General features: G+C 44.9%; 1 protein-coding gene across 1 annotated transcript in view; it reads right to left on the reverse strand.

The window, feature by feature from the left end:
* Nucleotides 1–14,044, reverse strand: part of LOC308293601 (UPF0606 protein KIAA1549) — a gene marked incomplete at its 5' end in the record, with an annotated part of 87,364 nt that overhangs the window by 27,040 nt on the left and 46,280 nt on the right. Inside the window, 7 exons of the mRNA XM_080736188.1 lie at nucleotides 1,068–1,261; nucleotides 4,358–4,535; nucleotides 8,200–8,348; nucleotides 9,047–9,106; nucleotides 9,994–10,180; nucleotides 12,272–12,402; nucleotides 13,726–13,885. Of these exons, the coding sequence (XP_080592314.1) occupies nucleotides 1,068–1,261; nucleotides 4,358–4,535; nucleotides 8,200–8,348; nucleotides 9,047–9,106; nucleotides 9,994–10,180; nucleotides 12,272–12,402; nucleotides 13,726–13,885 (1,059 nt within the window). The remainder of the gene's footprint in view (nucleotides 1–1,067; nucleotides 1,262–4,357; nucleotides 4,536–8,199; nucleotides 8,349–9,046; nucleotides 9,107–9,993; nucleotides 10,181–12,271; nucleotides 12,403–13,725; nucleotides 13,886–14,044) is intronic.

Raw genomic sequence — 14,044 nt, forward strand, 5'->3', positions numbered from 1 at the left:
TTCCCTCCAACCCCCCTCACCTCACCCTTACCCCCTCCCCTCCAAACCCCCCAACCCAACCCCCCCACCTCCCTCCCACCCCCCCTCCCCCCGCCACCCCAGATGCACAGAAATAAAAGAAAGCATGTATACTGTATACTAACACAGACACACAGTCACCTCCTCCCCCCCCTCCCCCCTCCTGTCGCCCTCACCCCCCCACACCCTTCACCCCCTCTCCTCCTCACCCCTCCCCTCCTCACCCCTCACCCTCACCCCTCACTTATCTGAAGTTTTCCTTGCGACTGTATCTTAGGGGATATTTTACATTATTTTACATAAACATAAGGTGCTGTAAAGTAACACTGTAATTCAGGGGTGCTGTGGATGAAAATGTTGTTTACAGGGGTTCCCTGAGACCAAAGTGTTTGAAAACCTGTCCTAGTGTATACGTTCAAGTGTATATATATTCATATGTGACGTTCATGTGTGTTCACATGTGTGTTCAGCTCTTGATGTCCTGTTCTTGAAACAGTTCATAAAAATATTGCCTGATTTTCATTTTGTCCTATAAGCATGAGCAATATTGCCCAGTATTAAATAAAGTAGTTTTTTTACATGAATTTCAGCTAAATCATTAAAAACGCCTAGCTCTTTCAGTGTTTAATGTGATATAGCAAAGCAGGAATGCAAACATTTACCATATATATCATATGAATTGATTGGTATTGAGTCAAAGTCAATGTATCATGATGATTTGTTAAGTAAAATTTTATATTAGTGTTGTTTTTTTTAAACCAAATATCCCCCGGGTCAAAATGACCCGAACAGAACGAAGGTGTAGTGAATCTGAACAGAACTTAAGGGTTAAAGGGATACATTTCTTTGTGTCAACTATCCCTTTAAAGGAGACATATTGGTAGTAGTGGAAACAGAAATGTGTGCCTGTGTGTGTGTGTGTGTGTGTGTGTGTGTGTGTGTGTGTGTGTGTGTGTGTGTGTGTGTGTGTGTGTGTGTGTGTGTTTGAGAACCACTGAACTAAGCTCATTGAATGTAGTTTGGGTAGGGCTGCGGTACAGTTACAGTACCTTCTGCCTCTGCTGCTGCTGAATGGAGCTCATGGCGTCGGGCTGGAACTCCAGCTTGTCGGTGCGACACAGCTTCCAGTAGAGGATGGAGATGATGAGCACCACCAGCAGCAGGGGGATGACCACCCCGATGACGATCCACACGTTGGTGTTCACGTCGCCATCCGAGTGCGGAGACGCCACTTTCTCCACAGCTGTGGAGAGAGAGAGAGGGGGGGGGGGGAGACAGACAGACAGACAGACAGACAGACAGAACGTGGGTGTGTGTCATCACCAACCTTGTAGAATAGTGGAGAAACATTTTTATTTTATTTTATGAAAGAACACTATCTTGGGGGCAGGGTGGCGCAGTCGATAGTGCTCACAGCTAGAAGGTCCTGGGTTCGATTCCCGCTGGGGATGCTGTGGGCACTGGGGCCGTGTTCTCTCCTCTGTGTCATCAGTGACCCTACCCTAAGTGGGGTTGTCAAAAGGGCCTTTCTTGTGTGGAGTTTGCATGTTCTCCACGTGTCTCCTAGGGTAGGTACCCTCACAAAAAACATGCAGTAATCCTGGTCTCTATACTGCCTCCCCCTGGCCAGCGGGGTGTCTGATGGAGGGGAAAGGAACTGGTTGGAATAACATGTTCCTTCCACACGCCACGTCCAGCCGGGGAATCTCTCCCCTGTCGGGTGAAAAATAGCAGCTTGGACTACTCATGCATAGAAGGAAGCATGAGGTCAGTCCGTTGCTCTCCCCAGGTTGGCAGAGGGAGTGTAGCGCCCAGGATTACATTAGATAATTGGCATTACAAAATGGGTTAGAAAATCGTGGGATAAAAATGTACCTCAAGAACAGATATACCAGTAAGACTCCCTAATCGGGAGATAAGCGACCGTAGGTGGCTTATCTCCACAAATAGGGCAAAAATTTGTTTTTCCAAAATCTTCCTGATCCATGTTGATGACATGAGTGTAGACATGCTGTGTAGTGATATTCGTGATTTTAGGGCAAAAACTGTAGGAGCAGTGTCCAAAAATGTGTTTTAAAAATCGGCCTGAAGGTGGCGCTAGAATAGGGCCATGTGAGAAATGAGGGGTGGGGTCTCCGCGTTGCCTTGGCGGACGAATAGGTACCGGCCCCGGCTCTCCCGGCCGCTCCTAGCCCGAGTTACGGCATTTTATGTGCGCTGCAGTGGCAGGGGGTCCTCCACTGGGGGCGCCACCACTTTTGCATCCGTTCTGGAGCACCAGGAGTCTGTGGTCCCCGGGAATTCCCCGTGAGCAGCCCCGTTGGGGTGGTCATTTGGTCATGTTTGCACATTTGGTCATTTTTTACATCTGGGGGTCCCCCAGGGACCTGGGGGTCCCTGGGGCTCCGGGGGTCCTTGGAGGTTGTAGTTTGGCAGGCAAGGAGTGTGTGTGTAAAATCTGGCATGGATCGGGTCAACGGGTGCGGAGATATAAGCAGGGAAAAAGTGTGACGTGTGACGTGTGAGCACATTTGGTCATTTTTTACATCTGGGGGTCCCCCAGGGACCTGGGGGTCCCTGGGACTCCGGGGGTCCTTGGAGGTTGTAGTTTGGCAGTCAAGGAGTGTGTGTGCAAAATTTGGCATGGATGGGGGCAACGGTTGTGGAGATATGAGCAGGGCAAAAGTGTGACGGACGGACTGACTGACTGACTGACTCACTCACTCACCCACGGACAGCCGGTGGAGGTTTTGGTAGTAAATGCGACCTACGGTCGCAACAATGTAAGTGTAATACCACTTACAGTATATGCCGATATACATCTCATTTGTATATCTCATTTGGCTGGCCCATTTATCAGTGTTTTTTTTTCTTTCGTAGTTACTGCACTTTGGCTTTGTAGGGCAGTATAGCTCTTTTCGTGCGGGAGGCAACAGACGCACAGTCTAGTATTACATTTTCAATGAGAGGAAGGAAGGCGCGGGCAACCTGACAGACGGAGCGACAAGACAGCCACACTCGTTTCCACACCATGATCTGACACAGCTGAAGCAGCCTGGCAGTTACTCGCAGAGCGATCGTCTGTTTGTGTGTTCACATGAGACGCGAAGAAGCACTTATGTGGTTCAGCGCGGAGCGTCATTAACGTTGATAAACACTCATTTCATCCCGGGATGAAAGGAGTGATAAAAGCTCTGCTACCGCGAGGGAACACCAGAAGCCCCCTGGGGAGCGCTCCTTATAGGCTTTCATCACTCCTTTGGATATTTAATGAGGAAGACATGGCCTTCAGTACAATGCGTATGAGGGAGATAATAGCCTCAGATCTTACCAGAAACACACAAACATCCTGAGCCGGCAGTTAGTTATTTGCCTTGCTAGCGGCACAGTTCCAATCAACATAATAGTCAAAACTTGTCAAAACAAGGAAAGTACTGGTGAAATGTATTGTGCACCTTCATGCTGCCCGTGGGCATGGGGAATGAGGAATCTTACTGATTTGACTGACCCCATGACCTTCTTCTTTTCTTTAGATCAGGGGTCTTAAACAGGGGGTCCGGGACCCCTAGGGGGTCCTCAGAGTTACTACAGGGGGGCCGCCAAATCCTTGTGTGATAGTATAATTCTTTTAAATTAACAACTTGAACCCTTGCATCCCTGTTCCAGGGAAAACTTTAGCCAAACATAGCAGATCTACAAGCTCTCAATCTCAACGCCTCGCACTGGGTTCCTTTAGGACAGGGGTGGGCAACTTTGATGATGGCGAGGGCCACTATATTTCCACCTTCACTCCAGAGGGCCACATTATTGCTACGTCCTACTTTGTCATTCTAGTATCTCATACAAAAGAAGCAAAAAATAGCAGATCTACAAGCTCAAAACGCATCGCGCTGCGATGCGTTTTGAGCTTGTAGATCGGCTATTTTTTCTTCTTTTGAATTGGAATCCTGAATTATTTTTTGTTATTTTTTAATTGGAATCCTGAAATCTAACATTTTGATTTAATTTCAAACACATTTAGTTATATACTCGTGTTGACTCTATGAACCTAAATACAAATACCTACATTGGACAAAATAAAATACATAGGCTGACGGAATTAAAGCAGGTCATGTTTGATTTTTGTAACAGTCAATGTAACATCAATAATATATCAGTATTCCAGTATTAACTTGTGGGCCGCATTAAGTGAAGGTGAGGGCCGCATGTGGCCCCCGGGCCGCCAGTTGCCCATGTATGCTTTAGGAGAACCCATTTGGTTCCATTTGTACACTGTCAGAGTTAAGCGGAGAGCTTGAAATGTAAAGGTTTTGAGAACCCTGGCGTTAGCGGTACTCACACTGAGCCAGGACACCTTGGACACGGTATCCCAGGACGATGGCGGCCCTCTGGACGTCCAGGTTGTTGAGTGTGTTGGCCGTCTGCACCGCAGGGAGCCTGCTGCCGCTGGGACCTTCCACGAAGTAGACCACCTCCAGAGGCTTGTCAGGCCCCGGCAGCCGGCTTGTACTCACAATCTGGGAGTTGGGGGACAGAATGCATTCCGCAGGTCATTTCCCGGGACTTGTGGTTCTCAAATGCGGTCAGTGGATCCCCAGGGGCCCTAGAAGGGCTTCCAGGGGGTCCCCCAGCCCCCCAAAAGAGGAACAGTTTAACCCATTTAGGCCTAGAATTAGAAGGATTCAAAAGACACTTATAGAATCGGGTCAAAATTCTAATGTTCACGACTTTTCAAAAATAGCAGATCTACGAGCTCGCAGCGTGGCACTCGGTGCCGCGCTGTGAGCTTGTATATCTGCTATTTTTGGAGCTGTGTGCAGCTCCCTATAGGTGGCTGTGTGGGTCTGTGTGTCTGTGTGTGTGTCTGTCTGTCTGTGTGTATGTAGCCTGACTTCGGCGCGTAACTAGTGCCGCACCATTTACGCCACTCGCGCAATATATACATCAAAATGTGCGGCTCGGCCGGGAATGGTGTTCTATTACCTTTCGTTCCGATCCGCCTTACCATGCCGACGTAATCGGCAAAAAACGACGCTTAATTGTCCCCATTGACTTATAATGGGACAATGCAAGAAATCACTTTCAAGTATTTTTCTCTCGTAAACCATAGGAGCTACAGTTTCAAACCTCGGAGAGGAGATTCATAATGATTTTAAGAATGAATCAAAAAATAATTACATCACTCGGCCTCATGGTGGCGCTATAACGGCCCACTTTACGTTTTGCCCCGTAACTCTTGAACCGTAGATCGGAAAATTAAAATTCTTTTTTCCCTGGATTCCTTGGGTCAAGACGCATCTCCCCATATAGGCCACGCCCATTTGCGCCAGGATAGATTTTCCGCCATCTTGAATTTTCTCCAAAACACACTTTTTGCTCCTTTTCCTACATATTTTCTTCAAATGTCACAAAAATCGGTACACATGATCTACACACACACACACACACACACACACACACACACACACACACACACACACACACACACACACACACACACACACACACACACACACACACACACACACACACACACACAGCTCCACTTCACACGGGTGTGATTTTTCAATAGTTAAAGCATAAAATAATGATACACAAAATGTGTACCCGTTCTAAATGGGTTAAAGATGTAGTTCACACATCCAAAGTGTGATTTGCTAAAAAAAACTTTCATTGATAAGGTTCAAAGACATGTAAAAAAAAAAAATGAAAATAGCCCATCTACGAGCTTTCAGATCAGCTGTTTTCAAAGTGGTGTGACCGTGTCACTGCCGGGTTACTGGAATTGAAGTATAGAAGCAAGATACTCTGCCAGGTATCAACACTGTAGCCACTGAGTCACCACAGGCCATTCCCGGACACAGTTCAAAATCTTATCTCATCTTCATTGCAGTGAATTGATGTTTATGTATGGTCATTATCATTTCTGCGTTTTTTGTTTTCATTTCCTTTTTCTATTCCTATCCCTGTTTTGTGTTTTTATAATATTATTATGTCTGCTTTTTATTGAACTCTGAAAGAACTCAGAATAAGCCCCAAGGCTTCCTTCCTGTCCTGTAATGTAACTACTGATTTCTCAATCTATGTTTACTGACTGCTGGGCAGACATTTTTTTTATCTCCATATTACATCTTTTATAAATGAGTTCCCTATTATGTTATATACTTTGTTGTAGAGCAGTGTTACACAAAAGTAACAAAAAATAGCTCTTCTATTTTCATTATTTCCCCCGCGTCTATTTGTAATTCAGCACAATAAGGACTGACAGCACATTTGTAGGCCAATATAATACTTTCATGCTTTAATTCATGTGAAATGTTGATTCAACAGACACGCCCTCTTCATATAGAAACCCATTGTAACTTCAAACTCCACTTTAACCATGATAAATTGAAAACACCCGTCCTTGGTCCTGGAGACTGATACTGTCCTCCTAATGCATGAGGAGACCGTGTTTTATCAGTTACTTTTTTCATTAATCTTTTATCATTTGTTCGGAAACTAGAAGTGAAAATGACCCAGAACATGTTTTAAAGTGAAATATCCCTTTAAGTAAAACATCTGAGTCGACTACTTTTCCCAGAACTGCTCACCATCTCTCTCTCTCCCTCTCCTTCTCCTTCTCCCTCTCTTCCCCTCTCTCCGTCTACCTCTCTCTATCTCCGTCTACCTCTCTCTATCTCCGTCTACCTCTCTCTCCGTCTAGCCCCTCTACCTCTCTCTCTCCCTCTTCCTGTCTGCTTCCTTCTTGACGTCTGATTCCTGGCTCTATAATCACCCAGACTGCAGGAGACGATTAATAATTGAACTGGCTGTTAGCAGAGCCGCGGCTTGGAGGAGCCCTGAAGTAACAGGAGCAGAGAGTGAAGAACGGGAACAGGGGGGGACGTTTGAGAGGCTGGTGGTCTTTTTAGTGGCTCGTCCTGAAGCTGAATGGGATGCTGTTGCCATAGCGACCCAGCCCTAGCGACCACCCCCCCCCCCCCCTCCCCTCCCAATGTCCTCCCCTCGGTGCTCCAGTCTAGAGCAGCAGTGATGCCAGATTTTGCGATAGAAATAAGCAACCAGGTCTATGAAAACAAGGCCAAAAGACGCGATAGGCTACATGATCACTTTGCACTTATTATATACCTACATTGTCTATTTGAAAATAGACGATCTACAAGCCGATCTACAAGCTCACAATGCGTCGCATCACGGCACGTTGTGAGCTTGTACAAGTGACAAAGCTTGCGCTTGAAAAAAAGGGACAATGTGTAATATTTTTTGACAACAACGGAAATATTGTGCCCTGGCAGAAGATATTTTCAGATGAGGGTCCAGGGACAAGTACATATTACTCTGGGGGTCCTTGACATAAAAACGTTTGAGAGCCACTGGTTTAAACACCATTAAGAAGTGAGCCCAAATAAGTTAATACAGTACACTTTAGATACAAGCAAAAAAGAAAAAAATGCAACCCGCAACTTCCAATATTTACAAGCGACTATACAGAAAAACAAGCCCAAAGTGGCTTATAGTAAGCAGACCTGGCAACACATTGCTGAGCAGGTGCGGAGGGAACCCACAAAAGGCGGAGGCTGATTAGTAAGAGCAGTGAGGCTGACGGTGGCTACAAGCGGCGCTAAGACACACATAAAGGGCCCTCAGTGCTTAGAGAGAGCTAAACGCCATGTAGCAGGAAACAGAGGTGGAAATGGTGCAAGGAAAGGAAGCCTTGATCAGATTTAAACCAGTATAATCCGTCGACAAACGTTTGAGTCGACAAGAGTTGTGAAAGCCAACGTTGTGCAAGCAGTCATTGGTTCAAACGGGTAGTGGGGCGATTTGTTTGCTGTTCTATATAACATGGTTTTTTACCATGATAGCATCTGTAGCTGTTCAGTGTTTATTTATTTTTTAAATCTCTTAGAATGTGATAACAAATTCAATTATTCTTTCAGGTGATTTCACAAAGAAATCAAAGAAAAATCAAAGAAATTCTATAGATGTTTAAGAGGTAATGAAAATAGCCGATCTACCAGCTCACAACGCGGCGCGAAGCGACATGCTGTGAGCTTGTAGATCTGCTGTTTTCACTAGTTTGGGTCCCGGGCAAATGTCTAATTTCTCTTTCGGGTCACAAGCTAAAAAGTTAGTGAACCACTGCACTAGGGTGATAGAGCAGACATGGTACGCTACCTGGACACTGTTGTTGCCCACACTGGTGGCTCTCCTCACACGGCGGGCGGCGGTGCCCAGGGCCTCACCCAGCAGCAGGGCCAGCCGGCGCTCCATCTGGGCCTGGAAGGTCTGCTCGCCCATGCCCTGGTCCGGCACGCCCAGGAGCACTGCACACACACACGCACGCACACACACGCGCACGCACAAACACGCACGTATGTACAACCAGCACATGCACGCATGCATGGACGCGCATACACACAGCAAAATATACTTATTCAACCCACAGGGATATTGTAGAAATACAATACTGATATAATAAGTGTAATAATAATAATAATATAATAATAATAATAGCTCAAATGCAAATGGCGCTTTTCTAACCATCCAAAGCCGCTTTACATAACGAAAAGAAGGAACCAACTTTTATAGAAAAAAAGAATTGTGTTAGATTAAAAATGATAAAAAGTTAAGCATGGGTTGGGGAGACTAGCCTCGTAAAACAGAATTGGAATCAGAAGGCAGGAGAAGTCTAGTTTACTAGGCTAGCTTTCAGGTGGGACACCAATTTCATCCAATCAGAAGAAAACCGCAGCTTGAATTTGATAGTGTTTCAGTTCCATTTTGTCTGTCTGTCCTCGTTTGTCACTTGCCAACTTCACTTGTTTATCCAGTATTCTCTTTCGTGGTTGGATATAATTGGTATCCCGACCTGAAAGTGTATTTTCTATTTACTAAATACGTGTTGCTGGAGAGACTGCTCCATAGCATCAGAATATAGTTATTTAACACTAAGATTCAGTCATATTTGTTGCTGAACTTTGTTCGCTATAGAATAAGGTAAAGAGTGAGAGGAATCACACACCTGTTCTGACCCAGGAGGAGCGGAGCAGCTGTGTTGTGTTCAGCTCGGGGTAATGGAACGCTGTTGGAATGAAACAGAGATGAACTTTAGAACCATGATGAACTTTGGTAGAACCTTGGGATTCCATTTGGTTCCATTTGTTAAATGAACACTCATGAGTGTATAAGATAAATACACTTTTGCTTCTGTGTTCTGTGAACTCGCCAAGGAGAAGGAACACAGGAGTAGTGATTAATTCACTCTCAAGTATGAATTCTGTCTCAGCATAGCAACGTTTGGAACCTCACTCTCCGCTATTAGCTCCGAGGTGAGGTTCCGGCGCGTCGGGTTGAAACCATTTTGTCATTACAGGAAGAAAAGAAAGATAGTGGCCTACTGGCAGCGTGAGCAAGAAATGTGGCGCTGATCGATCGCCCCAGCGGTTTGCGAGACGAGGTGACAGTTCAAAGATTTCCCCCTATTTTCCCCTTAGTTTATAACACCTTGTGATGCATTATGATAATAATAATAATACCGGTACATTTTATTTGTAATGCACTTTTCATTCAAAGCTTGTAGATCTGCCAAGGTTCCTTGAACGGGTTTTCGGGGCGTCCCAGCCTAAAAGATTGGTAACTCTGACAGGGTAAAAATGGAACCAAATGGGGGCACCCACTGGCCTACTGGTCCGGGCGCATACCACTTAGGCATTGCCACATAGGCATAGATGCCTGGCGATGTCGCCGGTTCGATTCCCGATCTGGACGACCTTTGCTGTGTGTCACTCCCTGTCTCTCCCCCCATTTCCTGTCAGTCTACTGTCCTATCCAATAAAGGCATAAAAGCCCCCCCCCCAAAAAAGAAATTGAACCAAATTGTCCATATTTACCCTGTCAGAGTTATGGAGGGCCGTGGCCTAATGCATAGTAAACTGGGGGTTTGAATGTATGTGATGGTGATGGTCTTACGTTCAGCGATCTGCAGCACTGGGAAGCCCATGTAGTAGCTGAACTCCACCATGGTGAGCTTCATCAGAAGGCCGCTGACCTCTGACCCCATCAGGTAGCCCCTGGCGGCGCGCACGGCGAAGATGATGTCCACCGGCTCCCTGGGCAGCAGGCGCTGCTTGGGCACCGCCATGGTGATGTTCACCGTCTGCGCCAGAGCGGGCGAAACACACAGGAGAAAAACGCGTCAGCGGGGCTGTGAACCCGGCATCCATTAGTCCGAAAATAGCAGATTTACAAGCTTCACGGTTGGGAAGTGTTTCCAAGCTTGGAGATCGACTATTTTTTTCACAGAAGAGCTTTGGCTCCAAGTTCAGAGACAACTCAGGTCTAGTTCACTAAGTGGTAATATACTTTCAACCTGTTCAAAAAAGATTTTTTCAAACAATTAATAATAAAAATAAAATAAAATTTGAAAAACAGTTCCAAATTGAAAAGAAAAGGACCAGAAATTCCAATTGTTTTCAAAATGTATTATTATTGTTTTGTTCCAAATGTTAAAAAACAACAAAAATATCCCATCTGCAAGCAACATAATGTATGGCGATGCATTGTGCAGATCAGATATTTCCACTATAGGCATCACTTTAAAACAGATTGAACATTTCTGAACATACAGCACATGTTAATCCCCCCCAACATAATGTCGTTGAAATTTGTTTCACTAAACCACAGCTGGTCCTGAGCACAAAAATAGAACAGCCTTTTGAACAGCAAGATCTTCAAAGGTTTGAGAGAGCAGATCTGGACAGTCTGCCTTACGGAACAACAACCCTGGTTATTCTGGTTAAAACATAATGTTTGATGTAATCCTTTCATTTAGCTCAACTAAGAGGATCATTACGCTACGAGCATTAATGTAACCAGATTATCCCAGGCTATTATAGGCCCAACACACAAAAAAACTGATTTATAACAACAAAGAACGCAAACCACTAAGCCAAAATAAGCACTTTGTGAAGAAGCAGTATAAGCTTGTTTAATACTTCACAACCGGGAGCAGGAGTCTGAATCAGTGAGAGAAAGCTGGTCATTTGGGTCTCCTTGAATAAGTGGTGGAAGAAGTTATATTTTTACTTCGTAAATGTAGCAGTAGCACAATCGTAAAAAATACTCTGTTACAAGTAAGAGTACTGTATGCACATTTTTACTTGAGTGAAAGTTTTCAACATCGGTCAAAATCTTTCAAAAATCGGAGATCTACAAGCTCACAACGTGTCGTGAGGCGATGGTTAATGTATGTTTTGTAATAATAATCTAAATCGGCAACATAACTATAGTTCTCAAGCAATTGCATCAGAGTAAAAAAGCGCAATATCTGCCTCTGAGACACAGTGCAGTACAAAAAAAGAAAGTACCTAAAATTGTACTACGGCACTCAAATGCACATGAATGTACTTGGTTACTTCCCACCACTGTGAACAACCACTGGCTTTAATAACCAGCTTTCTCCGGAGCCCGCCACCCTCCCCAGGCCATCACTGAACCCATTCTTGCAGCAGCATGGCAGGGCCTCAGCTCCCTCTCCTTACGTCCCAAAGCCTCAACAACCATAATTAAATAAAAGTGCTACTGCTGGCTGGAGCGTTTGCCTCAATCCAATCAAGATCGAGAGGCCGCCTACGCTGCTGTGCTGCTGCAGCAGCAGCACTGGCAGCGGTCACGCTGCCTCCACTGCTGCAATGGTGACTGGAGGGGGTCTCACTTTCACCCAGCCATTTGGAGTCCTCCGAGTTAAAGGAACACTGAGGATTGTGGCTGTGTGTAGCAGGGGGCACAGAAGGACATGGAACACACTGCATTGCACGTCACCTCCACATCAAATGACTTGAAGTAGGAACTTTCTCTGTGGGAAAATCAACCATGTCTCCCCCCATTTCCAGACCTATTTCAGAGCTGTGCTGTGGCAATTTGTACGTTTTGTTTATGTGAAAAGGTTTAATCCTGACTACCTAGAGTTGACTGTGGACAAAACAAAAGAACTTGTCTTTCAAACAACCCACACTGGACTTAACCCTCTCCTCATTCATGGGAAAACAGTAGAACAGGTTGACAGTTTCACATATCTTGGACTCACTTTGGACAATAAACTTTAAAAGTTTAAAAGGTTAAAAAAGTTATAAGTTATAAAGGTTTGAAATAGAAGGTCTACAAGCTTGTAGATCTGCTATTTCCGGTGGATAACACTGGCGCACAGCTAAGTGTTATTATGAGTCTTTAGATCCCATCCCCTACTTACATGCACTGTGAAGTTTGTGGACTCCTGCGAGCGACGGCGGACTTCAGCGAAGGCCATGGTGAGGCCTTTCTCGATGCGCTCGCTGAAGTTGCACACGCGCACGTCTATGTGGGCGGGCACAAACTGCAGCACTGCAAACCAACCACAAGACAAGGAGATGTTGGTTAAAAGTATGTAGGAATAGATATGTCCCCAGGGAGTCCTTGAGGAGGTTCAACTTCCAGGGGGTCCCCAGCTAAACTGTTGAACATACCATCAAATGCAATTCAACCACTTTAACTCAGCTCTGTCTCAAAGAAAGAATTAGAATATTGTGTTCATTATTTTCCATAATTCCGTAAAAAAAGAATCCAAAAACCATATATTCTAGATGCATTGCGCATGCAGTGAAACATACAGCTCATGAAAAAAACATATCTAAAAATATTACAATAATCCACAAGACCACTCAAAACAATTAGAGAAATATCAGCCTTCTGAGGTCAGAGTTGCTTCAGTGTGACATTTCCGCAGTCAGTGATGATTTGGGATGCTATGGCATCTGCTCCTTCCAATGCTTTTTTACACACCGCTTTTTCTGAGACAAAGCTGACATCGGCTATTATCTTGACAAATTTGGAATATTTTTGCAACATTTTATATTTTAACAAGACACTTCTTGTCTGGCGGGTCCCTGACACAAACACTTTTTCAGATGGGCGTCCACGGCCAAATATGGGTTTCATTTGTAGGTGTTCTGATTGGCTAGAACATTTAGTGCCAATCAGACAAATTGAAATACCTGTGTTGGTCCTCAACATGAATTAACTTAGGGGTCCTTTACATGAAAAATAACCACTGTTCTACTGCACTGGTTCTCAGGTTAAAATACGAATGAGGATTTTACTGAGAGAAGTAAAAGTATTGAAAGCACAAAAAATAAGCCTCAAAAGGGTACTTATTTAAGTACAGTACTTGAGTGAATATACTTAAAGTTGTACCATGTAACTTTTTTTATAAAACAAATCTTAAAATTGTCCTAACTGTTAAATCGCTAAAGTTTTAGAACACCCACTCCGTTGTTTTCAGCTTCTGAAGCCTTCTCTTTATATGTTTTCTATGAGCCGTGAGGGGGGGAGAATTTCGCGGCAAAATGACGTAATCTGCATCATCTGTATACGTTGTGTACGTTGGCCAATCACATCGCAGATCATACACACATGATACACTACCGGCCAATTACAGTGCATCTTGCGTCTTTTCAGGAAATAGCTTGCTTCAACAGCTTTGTTTACCTGGTCTAGAAGTCTAGCATGTAACTCCCCAACCACTGCTCGTAGAGGGATTGAAAGCGTCTCGGCGAGGCGAGGCGGACGCGGTGGTCTGACGCGACCGCGGTTTGCTATACTGCTACAGACCACTAGTTGAGCAACTTACACAGTATAGCTTTAATTACTTTCAACCACTGGTTCTACCTGTGTGGACTTGGTACTTGTGGTCCGGTACGGTCCAGCTGGGGGAGACAGAGAGGAAGCGGCGCCCGGACCGCCGCAGGGCGTTGATGACGGAGATGGCCGTGTACACCACGGGACCCGAGACCGCCCGGAACACAAACCTGGGGGGAGGGTCCACCACCTGCAACACAAGCACATCACACAACATGTCACATATACAGGTATAGCCTACAGTATCATGTCACACATTTATTGAATAATTGAGAAGCACATTAAAAATGTTTCTTCCATAATTTGTTTTATTTTGTAAATCAACAAATCAACATCGATTTTGACTAAA

Source organism: Nannobrachium achirus, assembly GCF_963921795.1.
Source record: "Nannobrachium achirus genome assembly, chromosome: 11".
NCBI lineage: Eukaryota > Metazoa > Chordata > Actinopteri > Myctophiformes > Myctophidae > Nannobrachium > Nannobrachium achirus.